The sequence below is a fragment of the Musca autumnalis genome, unplaced genomic scaffold (assembly GCF_047663935.1).
Source record: "Musca autumnalis isolate F117 unplaced genomic scaffold, ASM4766393v1 scaffold_2, whole genome shotgun sequence".
Taxonomy (NCBI): domain Eukaryota; kingdom Metazoa; phylum Arthropoda; class Insecta; order Diptera; family Muscidae; genus Musca; species Musca autumnalis.
In genome coordinates, this window is record NW_027411755.1 from 198,893,644 (window position 1) to 198,907,778 (window position 14,135).

Here is a 14,135-nt window from a genome sequence, read left to right on the forward strand (position 1 = left end):
TACGATTTGGAATTGATGAACCCTGGGCTGATGGCTGTGGTATTCTGGAACCAGAGTATGTCGGGTGGAACCTTACAGAAATGGCTTTTAGGCTAATGCCACAGCTGCCGCTAAAATCTGGCAAGTCTCAAAGTACGTTCAATGTTGGTCCCATTGGTATGGATGCATATTCCCAACTAACTCGGATCTGGCTCTGAACTGGAGACCTCATAGGGGTCTATGGACCCATGGGATTTTGACGTTACTGCACATTTTACTAGTGGAGATAGCAGCTTTGAGTTGGGACCAAACAAACTAACATGAACGAACAAAGAGAACAAATATAGAGGTTGAAGAAACCGCATTTGGAAGATGCTCGGGTCTACGAGTCGAAAAAATGGGAGGTGTAGATTCCCTATTCAAAAGGAGTTCGGTGATTGTGATGGTGACACCGGCCAATAAGCCAGGCGAAGAAGCGTCTAAAAATAAAATTACAGGAAATGAAAATCTTAGGAGGCTCGGAAAAAAATAACACTGTTGGATGAATTCACTCGACCCTGTTTCCAAGCAAGCGAGAAGTAACCATGAAGACTGCAACCGCTAAGAATGGACTCAATATACCCAGGCATGATCATGCAGATGGCTTTATACATCCATTGTTGTTGGTAAGGAGAATGTCAGCAATATTACAACTCCTTGGAACGCAGTGACAAAAATTAAATCCCTTATCTCCAGTACAAAACTTTTAAGGTGAATAGGTGGGAAGTTTTACAGCGGAAATTGCAGTAAAATATCCTTAAAAAATATATAATAATATTTGTTCCACAAACATCCCAGGGGGGACAATGGAGACTTCTTTTACATAAATGAGTGCTCCTCGATTCATATTAGCTCAATGATATGGGACCTACAGTTTATCGCCGAGTCCGAACGGCATGTCCTAAGACACCACTTTTAGAGAAGCGCCACCGTGGTGCAATGGTATGCACACCCGCCTTGAACGCAGAAGGTCGTGGGTCCGATTCTCCGGCTAGGCAACCTCAAATTTTCAACGGTGGCAAAATACCCCTCAGTAATGTTGGCAACATTTCCTGAGTATTTCAGCCATGTAAAACTTCACTATCCTTAAAAAATATATTATTCCTTAAAGCCCAATCTGAAAACTACTTCCATTGCCAATTTCAATTTTCTTCATTTTCCTCTGCAAAATTTAAATTCATCACCAATCTAATCATAATTTGAAACAGAAAATCAATATCATCTCCGGTCATTTCACCTCCACATCCTTTTCTTCCATGTGCATATTTCTCAATCTAACTCATCATTGTTTTCATAACAAATATTTTCCGAATGGTTTAATCCATGATAACTCTCTCATTACCTTTTGGAATCATACATATGAACATACATACAACCTGTTTACAGGTTCATGTGTTCGATTGTCCTTTCAAAAGAAAAAGAATGTCCGTACTTAAGGCAACATTGAAAAGCAATTTGCACAAATTACCCCCTGGTCATTGGTTTGGTTAGAACGGAACAATTCGTGGTTCAAAACCTCAGCACAAGAAACATTGACCACTGCTGACGGTGGTCGATGTTATGTTTCAGTATATGAGGAGTATCTACATCCCAAACACCACCGGAAGCTATGAAAATAACATAAGATTGTAATGTTGTATGAAAAAAGAGATTGAGGGAATGGGTTATAACCCCCACCGCCGGCAGACAGAACAACTAACATGTTCCAATTAAGGAAACATACCACAAGAAGAATATTTGCAAATGGACGGAGAACACAACCATAACAGAAATTGTAAATGTTCTCGAGACAATGTTAAGGTAAGAGAAAATCTGATGATGATAATGTAGTTGTTTATGTCATGTGTGGTTGGTAATGACGGTTAAGTAGATAGAGGGGAGGTTATTGTTGGTGAATAATATTTCCCAGTAAAAGAAAAAGGGTTCGTTTGTTAATTGAAGATATCACTGAGGGTCTATAAAAGATCGAAGAGATTTCAGAGAAGTTTTCTATAGATAAAAGAGCTCCCTTCTATAAATAGAAGACATCATATAATTAGAAGACACATAAAGGGGTCTTCTTTAGAGTGAACGCCTCCTAAATGGGTATTTTGTAGACAGAATACCTCCTAAACGAGTCTTCAATCGAAAGGAGACCTTCTAAATGCTCTTCTATAAACACAAAACATCCTAAAGGGCTCTTCTATTGGCCTAGAGGGATCTTCTATAGAAACAAGATTTCTTAAAAGGGTCTTCTACAAACAGCAGACCTCCTAAAGGTTTTTCTGTAAAGAGGTCTAGTATAACGACTTTTCTATAAAAAGATCTCCAAAAAAGCTTTTCTATTGATAGAAGACCTCCGAAAACGGGTCCATAGAACGAAGAACTCCTAAAGGGGTCTTCTATGGAGACCATACGTCCTGAATGACTCTTCTATAAACAGAAAAACTCATAAAGGGTCTCTATATAAAGAAGACTTCTTAAAGAGGCTTCCTAGAAACAGAAGACCCACTATTGGGATCTTCTGTAGAAAGAAGACGTCTTATAGAAATACGATTTCCTTAAGGGTCTCGTCAAAACCTGCCTTACTGACACAATACGTCCTAAAGGGAGGTATAAAGGGATACCAGACCTCTTAAAGGAAATTTAGATACAATACCTCTCAAAGGGTTCTTCTATAGAAAGGAGATCTCTTCAAGGCTTCTTCCATAAACAGAAGACCTCCCAAAAGGTTAATTGTATAGAAAGGAGACCTCCTAAAGGGACGTTTTGTTGGTAGATGACCTCCTGAAGGGACCTTTTGTTGATACAAGACCTACTACATGTATCTTCTGTAGATAGAAGACCCCTTAATGGCGTCTTCTATAGATAGAAGACTTCCTAAAGGTGCCGTCTACAGATAAAAGACCTCCTAAGAGGTCATCTATGGATAGAAGGCCTCTGAAAGGAGACTTTATATATAAAAGACCTCCCGCAAGAAGACTTCCTAAATGTCTTCTATAGATAGAAGATCTCTTACAGGTATCTTCTATAGATAAAAGACCTCTTAAATTGGTCTCCTATAGCAATGAGATTTCCTAAAGAGCTCTTCTATGGGCAGAAGACCTCTTTAATATATATAAGTCTTCCTGAAGGGGCCTTCAATAGATTTAAGACCTCATAAAGCGGTCTTCTATAGATAAAAGACCTCATAAAGAGGACATTCATCGATAGAAGGCCTCCTAAAGGAGCCATATGTTGATAGAATACTTACTACAGGTATCTTATATAGATAGAAGTCCTCTTTGTTGTTGTTGTAACAGTGTTTTTTATTGTGTTTGTATGTTCGTTCCTCTGTTCAATCTCGCTCTGGGTCTATCTCCAGTTCCAGAAGAATGGCTGCTTCGATGGGATGTAGCCACAGATCCACTGGAGTTAGATGGGTAGGTTTGGCGGGGCAGTTGAAAAGGTGTTCTGTGTCGTGCGGGCCCATGCCGCACACTGGGCAGATGTCTTACACGGCGCGATCGATTTCCGCCCAATAAGAATTTAGGCGACTGCAATATCCCGGGCGAAGTTGAGCCAAAACTACTCTGGCTTGTCGTGGCAGCTGACGCTCCTCAGCTGCAATAGATGGGGGATGTACTCCGAGTACTTTATTCACACTATAATTGCTTAAGGCCTTGGCAACTGCGTCCGTGTGAATGCTATTCAAACCTGCTTGATATGCTTGTTGATATAGGGGTTCTCTCCTGTATCGTTGGACCTCTCCCTCTAGAGCATGGATATCCTTCCTGATCTGCCTGAATGTGTCGGGCCTACCCACAAGATGGTGATTGGGATGGCTCACACGGTAACATCCAAGCAGGCACTGCAACGAAAGCATCTCATTGTGTTGCTTTACTGGAAAAATCTTTGCCTCCTCATGTAGATGGTCCACTGAAGATTTGAGGAGGCACCCTGTTGCTGTTCTCAGGTCGGCATTCTGGCAAGTTTAAATCTTTTTCCAATTCGTATCACATAATCTCGGGGACCAGACTGGCGCCGCATAGCTTACCACAGACCGACCTATCGCGTTATATGTGGTCAACAAGGTTTCTTTATCTGCACCCCAAGTGCTGCCGGCTAGGGATTTGAGGACCTTGTTGCTACTTTTCAGTGAAAGTAGTGTCGAATGTGACCCCTAAAATTTTGGGGCAGTTTGTGGTCGGAGTTCTGTTACCGTCGACCACGACATTCAATTCTCTTCCAAACTGCGCTGTCCAGGTGGTGAACAGAGTGACTGTTGATTTTGTGGCGGAAATCTGCATATTCCTCGAATGGAAAAAGGTGGTAAGATCGGTTAAGTAGCTGTTTAGTCTCTCACAGATGTCATCAGGATAGGTATCCGACGCCAGGATCGTGCAATCATCCGCATATATTACGATCTCGATGCCGTCTGGAGTGGGCGAAATACAGGAGAGGTAGAGGTTAAACAGTTCCGGAGATATCACCCCAGCTTGGGGAACTCCCTGTTTCACTCTACGGGGTTTGGACTTCTTATTCCTGAATTCCACGTACGACTGGCGTCCACAAATATAGTTGACTATCCAACGTTTCAATATCCTCAAACAGCGTGGAGTGCCTGACTGTATAAAAGGCTTTTGCTAAGTCGATCGCCACCATCACTGTTCTATCGTCCGCTCGTCTCTGGTTGAATCCTTGACAGATATATGTGGTAATGGCGTGCAGGGCTGTTGTCCATGCTGATGATCGACAACTTGATAGCTACTTCTGATACTGGGGAAAAGTAAGGCCTCAAGTGCGAAATCGGCCTGTACGATTCACTTTTGCTGGCATCCTTGCCTGGCTTCCGTAGTGGGGCCACCCTGCCCATTGTCTCCTATGCAAAGGAGATTTCCCAAAGGTTTATTCTATAGAGAGGAGACCTACTAAAGGGGTCTTCTTTTGACAGAGGACTTCCATAAGTGGTATTATGTTGATAGACCTCATAAAGGGGACATCCATCGATAGAAGGAGCCTTATGTTGATGGAAGCCTACTCAGGTATCTTCTGTATATAGAAGACGTCCTAAAGGTGTCTTCTGTAGATAGAGGATCTCCTAAACGTGACTTCTATAGATATAGATAGAAACAGAAGACCTCATAAAAGGGTCTTCAATAGATATACATCTTCCTAAAGGGGTCTTCTATAGGTATAAGACCTCAAAATAGAATCTTCTATAGATAGAAGAGCTCATAAAAGGGTCTTCCATCGATAGAAGAACTTCTAAAGGGTACTTTTACAGATGTAAGACCTTATAAAGGGGTCTTCTATAGATAGAAGACCTCTTAAAGGTGTCTTCTATAAATATTAGACCTCCTAAGGGTGTCTCCTACAGAAAGGAGATTTACCAGAGAATTATTCTATACAAAGGAAACCTCCTAAAGTGGTCTTCTTTTGACAGAGGACTGCCATAAGTGCTCTTATGTTGATAGACCGCATAAAGGGGACATCCATCGATAGACGACCTACTACAGGTATCTTCTGTAGATATATGACGTCCTAAAGGTGCCTTCTGTAAATAGAGGACCTCTTAAACGTGACTTCTATAGATATAGATAGAGACAGAAGACCTCCCAAAAGGGTCTTCAATAGATATACATCCTCCTAAAGGGGACTTCTATAGATATAAGACCTAAAAAAGGAATCTTCTATAGATAGAAGACCTCATAAAGGGTCTTCCCTAAATAGAAGACCTGTTAACGAGGTCTTATGTTGATAAAAGACCCCCGTAAAAGGACCTTATGTTGATTGAAGACCTACTAAACGTATCTTCAGTAGACAGAAGACATCCTAAAAATGACTTTTATATATAGAAGACCCTCTAAATGAGACTTCTAAAGACAGAATACTACCAAAAGGTGTCTTCTAGAGATAGAAAAACCTCCTTAATGAGACTTCTGTTCACGGAGTACCTCCAAAAGGTGTTTTCTGTAGATAAAAGACTTTCTCAAGGAATCTGCCATATATAGAAGACCTCCTAAAGATGTGTTCTTCTGTAAATAAAAGATCCCATAAAGGGTCACTTATAGGCAGAAGACATCCAAAAGAAGACGTCTATAGATAGAAGAACTCCTAAATGTGTCTTCAATAGATATAAGAACTCGTAAAGGGATCGTCAGTAGACATAAGTTCTCCGAAAGGGGTATTCTCTAGATATAAGACTTCATGAAAGGGTATTCTTAAAGGTATCCTCTTAAAGGTGTATTCTATAGATGTAAGACCACCTAAAGGGGGTCCAATAAATATAAGTCCTATTATAAGACTTTATAAAGGGGTCTTCTATACTATATATAAGATTTCGTAAAGGGATCTTTTATATATAAAAGACCTCATAAAGGGGTATTCCATAGATAGAAGACCTACTAAAGGTGTCTTCTGCAGATAGATGACTTCCTACAGGCGTCTTATGTAGATAGAATACCTTTTAAAGGTGTCTTGCATAGATACAATACCTCTTAAAAGGGTCTTCTATAGAAACAATATCCCTTATGTGTATGTTCTATAGAGCTCTCCTGTTGATAGAAGGGCTAAAGGGAGCTTAGAAGACCTACTAAAGGGATCTGCTATATTTAGAAGACTTCCTAACGGTGACTTCTGTAGATAGAAGACTATCTAAATGAGACTGTAAAAGACAAACGGCCCCCTAAAGGTGTCTTCTGTAGATAGAAGACCTCCTATATGTGACTCCTAGAGATAAAAAACCTCCGAAAGCTGTTTTCTTCAATGAACATAAAACCTCATAAAGAGGTCTTCTATAGACACAAAATCTTCAAAAGGAGACTTCCACAGATAGAAGACCTCCTAAATGTGTCCTCAATAGATATAAGACCTCTTAAAGGCATCGTCCATATATATAACGCCACCGAAAGGGGTCTTCTATAGATATAAGACCTCATCCATCGATAGAAGATCTTCTAAAAGGTCCTTCTATAGATGTAAGATCTCATAAAGGGTTTTCTATAGATAGTAGACCTCTTAATGGGTCATCTATAGATGGTAGACCTCTGAATATGTCTTCTATAAAGAGAATAACTTTTATGGGGGCCGTCTATAGAAAGGAGACCTCGTACAGCTGTGTTCTTTATAAATATAAGACATCCAAAAGGGGTGTTCTATAGGTATAACTCCTTCTATAGATGTAAGACCTCCTTAAGGGAAAGAACAATTCTTATAGGTATTTTCTGTAAATAGAAGACCTCTCAAAGGCATATTCTATAGAAAGAAGACCTCTTAAAGGGGATCTCTGTGGATATAAAACTTCCTAACAGGTTCGTATATCAATATAAGACATCTTAAAGGGGTCTTCTATAGAAGGAACACACCTAAAAAAGTCTGCTATAGATAGAAAACCTCAGAAAAGAAGTTTTTATAGATAGAATACCTCATAAGAGGCTTCTATAAGTAGAAGAGCTCCTTAGAGGAGGATTCTATAAAAAGGAGGCTTCCTCAAAGGGTGTTCTATACACAGCTGCCTTCGCATAGGGGATATTCTATAGATGGAATACATTCTAAAAGGGTTTTCTGTAGATATTAGACCTCCTGAGGGGGGTTTCAATAAAAAGGATGTTTGCTAAAGGGGGGCTTTTATAAAGAGAATACCTCCTAAAGGGCTCTCCTATAGATAGGAGACAGAAGACCTCCTTAGATTTTGGCTGTGATATTCCCTGTAAAAATTTACCACTTTTATGACTCTAGAAGTAACCCGTATTACCATCCCATCCCATTATCTCCGATTTCCATACCTTTATTTTATTTCGATTTTCGAACTTATATCTAAACATTGATAATACTTAAGAAAATGTTTGCTGGACATTTAATCAACATTCTTCCTTTCTCTCTGTTCCAACATTACAATCATTGACGTCATTTGCTCATCAGCATTCTCCTTCCATGACCTTGCTGTCCCCTTTTTATTATGTAAGCTTGTCCTTTATTCCCATGCCTGATTGGCAGCCAAATATAAAGCGAACAATGTTTGAACACTTAACAAATAGTCGGCTTGTGTCTCAAGTGGTCCCTGCAACTCAAACTGTTGACACAGAACGCGTACATAATCAATGACTGTCTGTTGGCCAGCCGCACACTGCTGGTAAGCCTGTTGTACAGTACCCGCTACATTGGCATATGAACGTGGCCAGTCAATTATAATGTTTTCAATATCCTTACGAGGTTGTACATCATAAACGGATTGAGTCATGTGTACATGTTCAACCTCATTTATCCATTTATCGATGTCCTTATTAGATTTTGCCATTGGCACCATGGTAGCGGAGGAGGAGCGGCCATTACTGCCACTGCCAGTCAGGGCGGAACGTAATTTCATATTCAACAAACTGGGTTCACTTTGTGTGCCGGACGGTTCGTCGAGAAAGTAGAGGCCTAACTTCTCTAAATGCCCCTCAACTTCCCGTCCTCGCTGTGGATTAAGCATTGGTGGTCCAGTGACACGCAGAAATGCATCAACATCACCCACAGCCGGTACATAATCCGGTATAAATGGTTGCAAATGATAAGCGGTCTCAATATGCTGCGGTATATATTTGAAAATGTAAGGAAAGAGATCCTTAACTTCTTGTGGAACTGGTAATTGCTCCCATTTTTCTGGTGTTATTGACATCTGGGAAGCCTCCCAATTGGGTGTGTAATCTCCCGCTGCCCCCTTTGACTCTTCTCCACCCTCATCACTATCAGTTTCCGATGCATCTGAATCATTATCCAATACCTTGGCTGTGGGTAAATTCATTTTCATTCTTGAGCTACCTGGACGCAGGGGATTATTGCGGGCTATTGCACCACCAACTGCTCCACCACTATTCCGTTTCATAAAGTCTGATGATGGTGGCTCAGTGTGAATTGGTTGTATCGACGGTTTTGCCTCCATTTGTATATCGCTATCATCTTCTTCATCATCGTCGTCATCTTCATCATCATGATCTAAAATATCCTGCAGTAGACCATCATCATCGGTTGAATTGCCATGCATCTGGAGGGGGAAATGTGAAAGTTAGTAAAAAAGTCTTTAGAAGGGAATGGAATTTTCTATTGATAGAAAACATCCTGAATGGCAGTTCTTTGGATAGAAGTAAACCCAAAGGGTACATCTATAGATATAAGACCTCCTAAAGAGGTCTTTTGTAAATATATAACCTGCTAAGGTGATCTTCTATAGACAGATACTTCCCAAAGGTGTCAAAAGATTAAAAACTTCTCTTAAAGCGATCTTCTATAGATAGAAGGACGCCCAAAGGGATTTTCTATAGATAGAATACCACTCCAAAGGATCTCCTACCGATAAAAGACCTCCTAAATGAGCATTGTATATATATATATATAGAAGACCTCCTTAAGGGGCGCTCTATAGATTGAAAAACTCCGAAAAATGTTTTCTATAGATAGAAGACCTACGAAGGGGGTCTTCTATACATAGAAGATCTCCGAAAGGGGTCTTCTATACATAGAAGACCTCCGATAGGGGTCTTCTATCTATAGAAAACATTTTTCGGAGTTTTTCAATCTATAGAGCGCCCCTTAAGGAGGTCTTCTATATATATATACAATGCTCATTTAGGAGGTCTTTTATCGGTAGGAGATCCTTTGGAGTGGTATTCTATCTATACATAGAAGACATCCGAAAGGGGTCTTCTATACATAGAAGACCTCCGAAAGCGGTGTTTTATACATAGAAGTCCTCCGAAAGGGGTCTTCTACACACAGAAGACCTCCGAAAGGGGTTTTCTATACATAGAAGACCTCCGAAAGGGGTCTTCTATACATAGAAGACCTCCGAAAGGGGTCTTCTATACATAGAAGACCTCCGAAAGGGGTCTTCTATACATAGAAGACCTCCGAAAGGGGTCTTCTATACATAGAAGACCTCCGAAAGGTGTCTTCTATACGTAGAAGACCTCCGAAAGGGGTCTTCTATACATAGAAGAGCTCCGAAAGGGGTCTTCTATACATAGAAGAACTCCGAAAGGGGTCTTCTCTACATAGAAGTCATCCGAAAGGGATATTCTATACATAGAAGTCCTCCGAAAGGGGTCTTCTATACATAGAAGACTTCTTGTATACATAGAAGACCTCCGAAAGGGGTCTTCTACACATAGAAGTCGTCCGAAAGGGGTCTTCTCTACATAGAAAACTTCCGAAAGGGGTTTTCTATACGTAGAAGACCTCCGAAAGGGGTATTCTATGCATAGAAGTCCACCGAAAAGGGGTCTTCTATACATAGAAGACCTCCGAAAGGGGTATTCTATACATAGAAGTCCACCGAAAAGGGGTCTTCTATAAATAGAAGATCTCCGAAAGGGGGGAGAAGACCTTCGAAAGGGGTCTTCTATACATAGAAGACTTCCGAAAGGGGTCTTCTATACATAGAAGACCTCCGAAAGGGGTCTTCTATACATAGAAGACCTCCGAAAGGGAACTTCTATACATAGAAGACCTCCGAAAGGGGTCTTCTATACATAGAAGGCCTCCGAAAGGGGTCTTCTATACATAGAAGACCTCCGAAAGGGGTCTTCTATACATAGAAGACCTCCGAAAGGGGTCTTCTATACATAGAAGACCTCCGAAAGGGGTCTTCTATACATAGAAGACCTCCGAAAGGGGTCTTCTATACATAGAAGACCTCCGAAAGGGGTCTTCTATACATAGAAAACCTCCGAAAGGGATCTTCTCTACATAGAAGACCTCCGAAAGGGGTCTTCTCTACATAGAAGACCTCCGAAAGGGGTCTTCTCTACATAGAAGACCTCCGAAAGGGGTCTTCTATACATAGAAGACCTCCGAAAGGGGTCTATACATAGAAGACCTCCGAAAGAGGTCTTCTATACACAGAAGACCTCCGAAAGGGGTCGTCTATACATAGCAGACCTCCGAAAGGGGTCTTCTATACATAGAAGACCTCCGAAAGTGGTCTTCTGTACATAGAAGACCTCCGAAAGTGGTCTTCTGTACATAGAAGACCTCCGAAAGGGGTCTTCTATACATAGAAGTACTCCGAAAGGGATCTTCTATACATAAAAGACCTTCGAAAGGGTTCTTATATACATAGAAGACCTCCGAACTGGGTCTTCTATACATAGAATACCTCCGAAAGGGGTCTTCTATACATAGAAGACCTCCGAAAGGGGTCTTCTATACATAGAAGACCTCCGAAAGGGGTCTTCTATACATAGAAGACCTCCGAAAGGGGTCTTCTATACATAGAAGTCCTCCGAAAGGGGTCTTCTGTACATAGAAGTCCTCCGAAAGGGGTCTTCTATACGTAACCTCCGAAAGGAGTCTTCTATACATAGAAGACCTCCGAAAGGGGTCTTCTATACATAACCTCCGAAAGGGGTCTTCTATACACAGAAGACCTCCGAAAGGGGTATTCTATACATAGAAGTCCTCCGAAAGTGGTCTTCTATATATTGAAGACCTCCAGAAATTGCCTTCTATAGATAGAAGACCTACTAAAGGTTTCATCTATAAATAAGTTATAGAATAATAGACAGAAGACCTTCTCAAGGTGTCTTCCATAGACCTCCTATAGGGGTCTTTTATAGATAGAAGACCTCCTAAAGGGGTCTTCTATACATAGAAGATTTCTTAAAGGGCTATTCTATAGATGGAATACCTCCTAAAAGGGTCTTATATAGATGGAAGACCTCCGAAAGGGGTCTTCTATACATAGAAGACCTCCGAAATAGGTCTTCCATACATAGAAGACCTCCGAAAGAGGTCTTCTATACATAAAAGACCTCCGAAAGTGGTCTTCTATACATAGAAGTCCTCCGAAAGGGGTCGTCTATACATAGAAGACACCCGAAAGGCGTCTTCTATACATAGAAGACCTCCGAAAGGGGTCCTCCATATCCCATCTATTCTATATTCTTTCTTTATATCTGTCTTTTCACAAAAATTCACTGTATCCTTGATACACATTGTCCTTACCATTGTACGCTGTCGAGGTCTTCCTACCATATCCATTCCTCCACGTTTTAATGCATTGCCACTTCCTCCTCTTTGGCCGGCACCACCGCCAGCAACGGATCTACCGCTACCCAAAACACTTGCTTTGTCGCTATTACTTCCGCGGCTCGAGATACGTTCCACCTTGGCATTGTTGGCTGGTGGTGGTGGTCCTCCTTTAATGTTCGCTGGCCCAGACAAAGAAGCATTCACTGGAATCTCTTCATCATAATAGTTCATGCTAACAGAATCTGGAAAATTAAGAGGAACCGCCAGCAGTTGGTTGTTTGTGGTATAACAATGGTGGTGGTGGTGTTGATTGCGATGATGACGATGTTTCTTTCACTTCTCTATTGCCTTGGAATATCCGTTTTTTTTCTATTTGCCAGTGGTCTTTTGTTTGGTTTGCAGGATATTTGCTGCCGTGTGAGCTGTTGTTTTCAGCCAAAAGGGAAAGGATTATATTTTCCAGTTTTGGTTTTCCTTTTTGCAATTTTTCCGCTCTTCACTAAGCAGAGCAGAGAATAGTAAAGCACAAAAGCAAACAACTTAAAAATGGCTATTGTTTTAGAAGTTCCTCCGTTTTTTTTTTCAGGCTCAATGAAAAGCTACACCAGTAATTATGCCACTAGTAGCTGTTACCTTGACAACAACTACCGGTCGCCTTTGGTTGCCTTGGTAATGTGAAAATGCAGTGAAATTGTGGAAAGCAAATTCTTGATAAAAGTAATCGGTAAGATGAGTACTTAGTTTTGGATTTAAAGATGGCCGTAAGCATGGATTTTTAAATATTTTTTAGACACCTAAGGACACATAAACGTGGATTTTTAAAGAATATTTCGTCACCAACGTGGATTTTTTAAGAATATTTATTCACCAATGTGGATTTTTAAAGAAAATGTCTCTTCAACGTGGTTTCTTGAAGAATATTTCTTCACCAACGTGGATTTTTTAAGAATATTTATTCCCTAATCTGCATTTTTAAAGAAAATTTCTTCTCCAACGTGGATTTTTAAAGAATATTTCTTCACCAACGTCGATTTTTTAAGAACATTTCTTCACCATTGTGGATTTTTATAGAATATTTCTTCACCAACGTGGATTTTTAAAGAATACTTCTTCACCAACGTGGATTTTTGAAGAATATTTCTTCACGAACGTAGATTTTTAAAGAATATTTCTTCCCCAACGTGGATTTTTAAAAAATATTTCTTCACCAACGTGGATTTTTAAATAATATTTCTTCACCATCGTGGATTTTTAAATAATATTTCTTCACCAACGTGGATTTGTAAAGAATATTTCTTCACCAACATGGATTTTAAATCAAAATTTCTTCAACAAAGTGGATTTTTAAAGTATATTTATTCACCATCGTGGATTTTTAAATAATATTGCTTCACCAATGTGGACTTTTCAAGAATATTTCTTCACCAACGTGGATTTTTAAAGAATATTTATTCAGCAACGTGGATTTTTAAAGAATATTTCTTCAGCAACGTGGAGTTTTAAAGAATATTTCTTCACCAATTTGGATTTTTAAAAGAATATTTCTTACCCAAGGTGGATTTTTTAAGAATATTTCTTCACCAATGTGGATTTTAAAAAAATATTTCTTCACCAACGTGGATTTTTGAAAAATATTTCTTCACCAATGAGGATTTTTAAAGAATATTTCTTCACCAACGTGGATTTTAAAAGAATATTTCTTCACCAACGTGGATTTTTAAAGAATATTTGTTCACCAATGTGGATTTTTAAAGAATATTTCTTCACCAATGTGGATTTCTAAAGAATATTTAAATAAATATTTAAAGAATATTTCTTCACCAACGTGGATTTTTAACAAATATTTCTTCACCAATGTGGATTTTTAAAGAATATTTCTTCACCAACTTGGATTTTTAAAGAATATTTCTTCGTGGATTTTTAACAAATATTTCTTCACCAATGTGGATTTTTAAAGAATATTTCTTCACCAATGTGGATTTTTAAAGAATATTTCTTCACCAACGTGGATTTTTAAAGAATATTTCTTCACCAATTTGGATTTTTAAAGAATATTTCTTCACCAACGTGGATTTTTAAAGAATATTTCTTCACCAAAGTAGATTTTTAAAGAATATTTCCTCACCAACGTGGATTTTTAAAAAATA

The 14,135-nt window shown here is 39.6% G+C and overlaps 1 protein-coding gene across 1 annotated transcript; it reads right to left on the bottom strand.

The window, feature by feature from the left end:
• Nucleotides 1–7,749: 7,749 nt before the first annotated feature.
• On the bottom strand, nucleotides 7,750–12,634 carry IFT46 (intraflagellar transport 46). The gene is made up of 2 exons (XM_073970526.1): nucleotides 11,962–12,634; nucleotides 7,750–9,004 (listed from the first exon to the last, which is right to left on the bottom strand). The coding sequence occupies exons 1-2, from the start codon at nucleotides 12,217–12,219 to the stop codon at nucleotides 7,952–7,954; spliced, it is 1,311 nt and encodes a 436-aa protein (XP_073826627.1). The 5' UTR covers nucleotides 12,220–12,634; the 3' UTR covers nucleotides 7,750–7,951.
• Between the last annotated feature and the right edge of the window lie 1,501 nt (nucleotides 12,635–14,135).

What these genes read in the sequence shown, in the direction of transcription:
- IFT46 (XM_073970526.1), bottom strand. Translation starts at nt 12,219, where the DNA reads ATGAACTATTATGATGAAGAGATTCCAGTGAATGCTTCTTTGTCTGGG. An exon ending in GACCTCGACAGCGTACAATG is followed by an intron (nt 9,005 to 11,961) that starts GTAAGGACAATG and finishes TTCCCCCTCCAG; the next exon opens with ATGCATGGCAATTCAACCGA.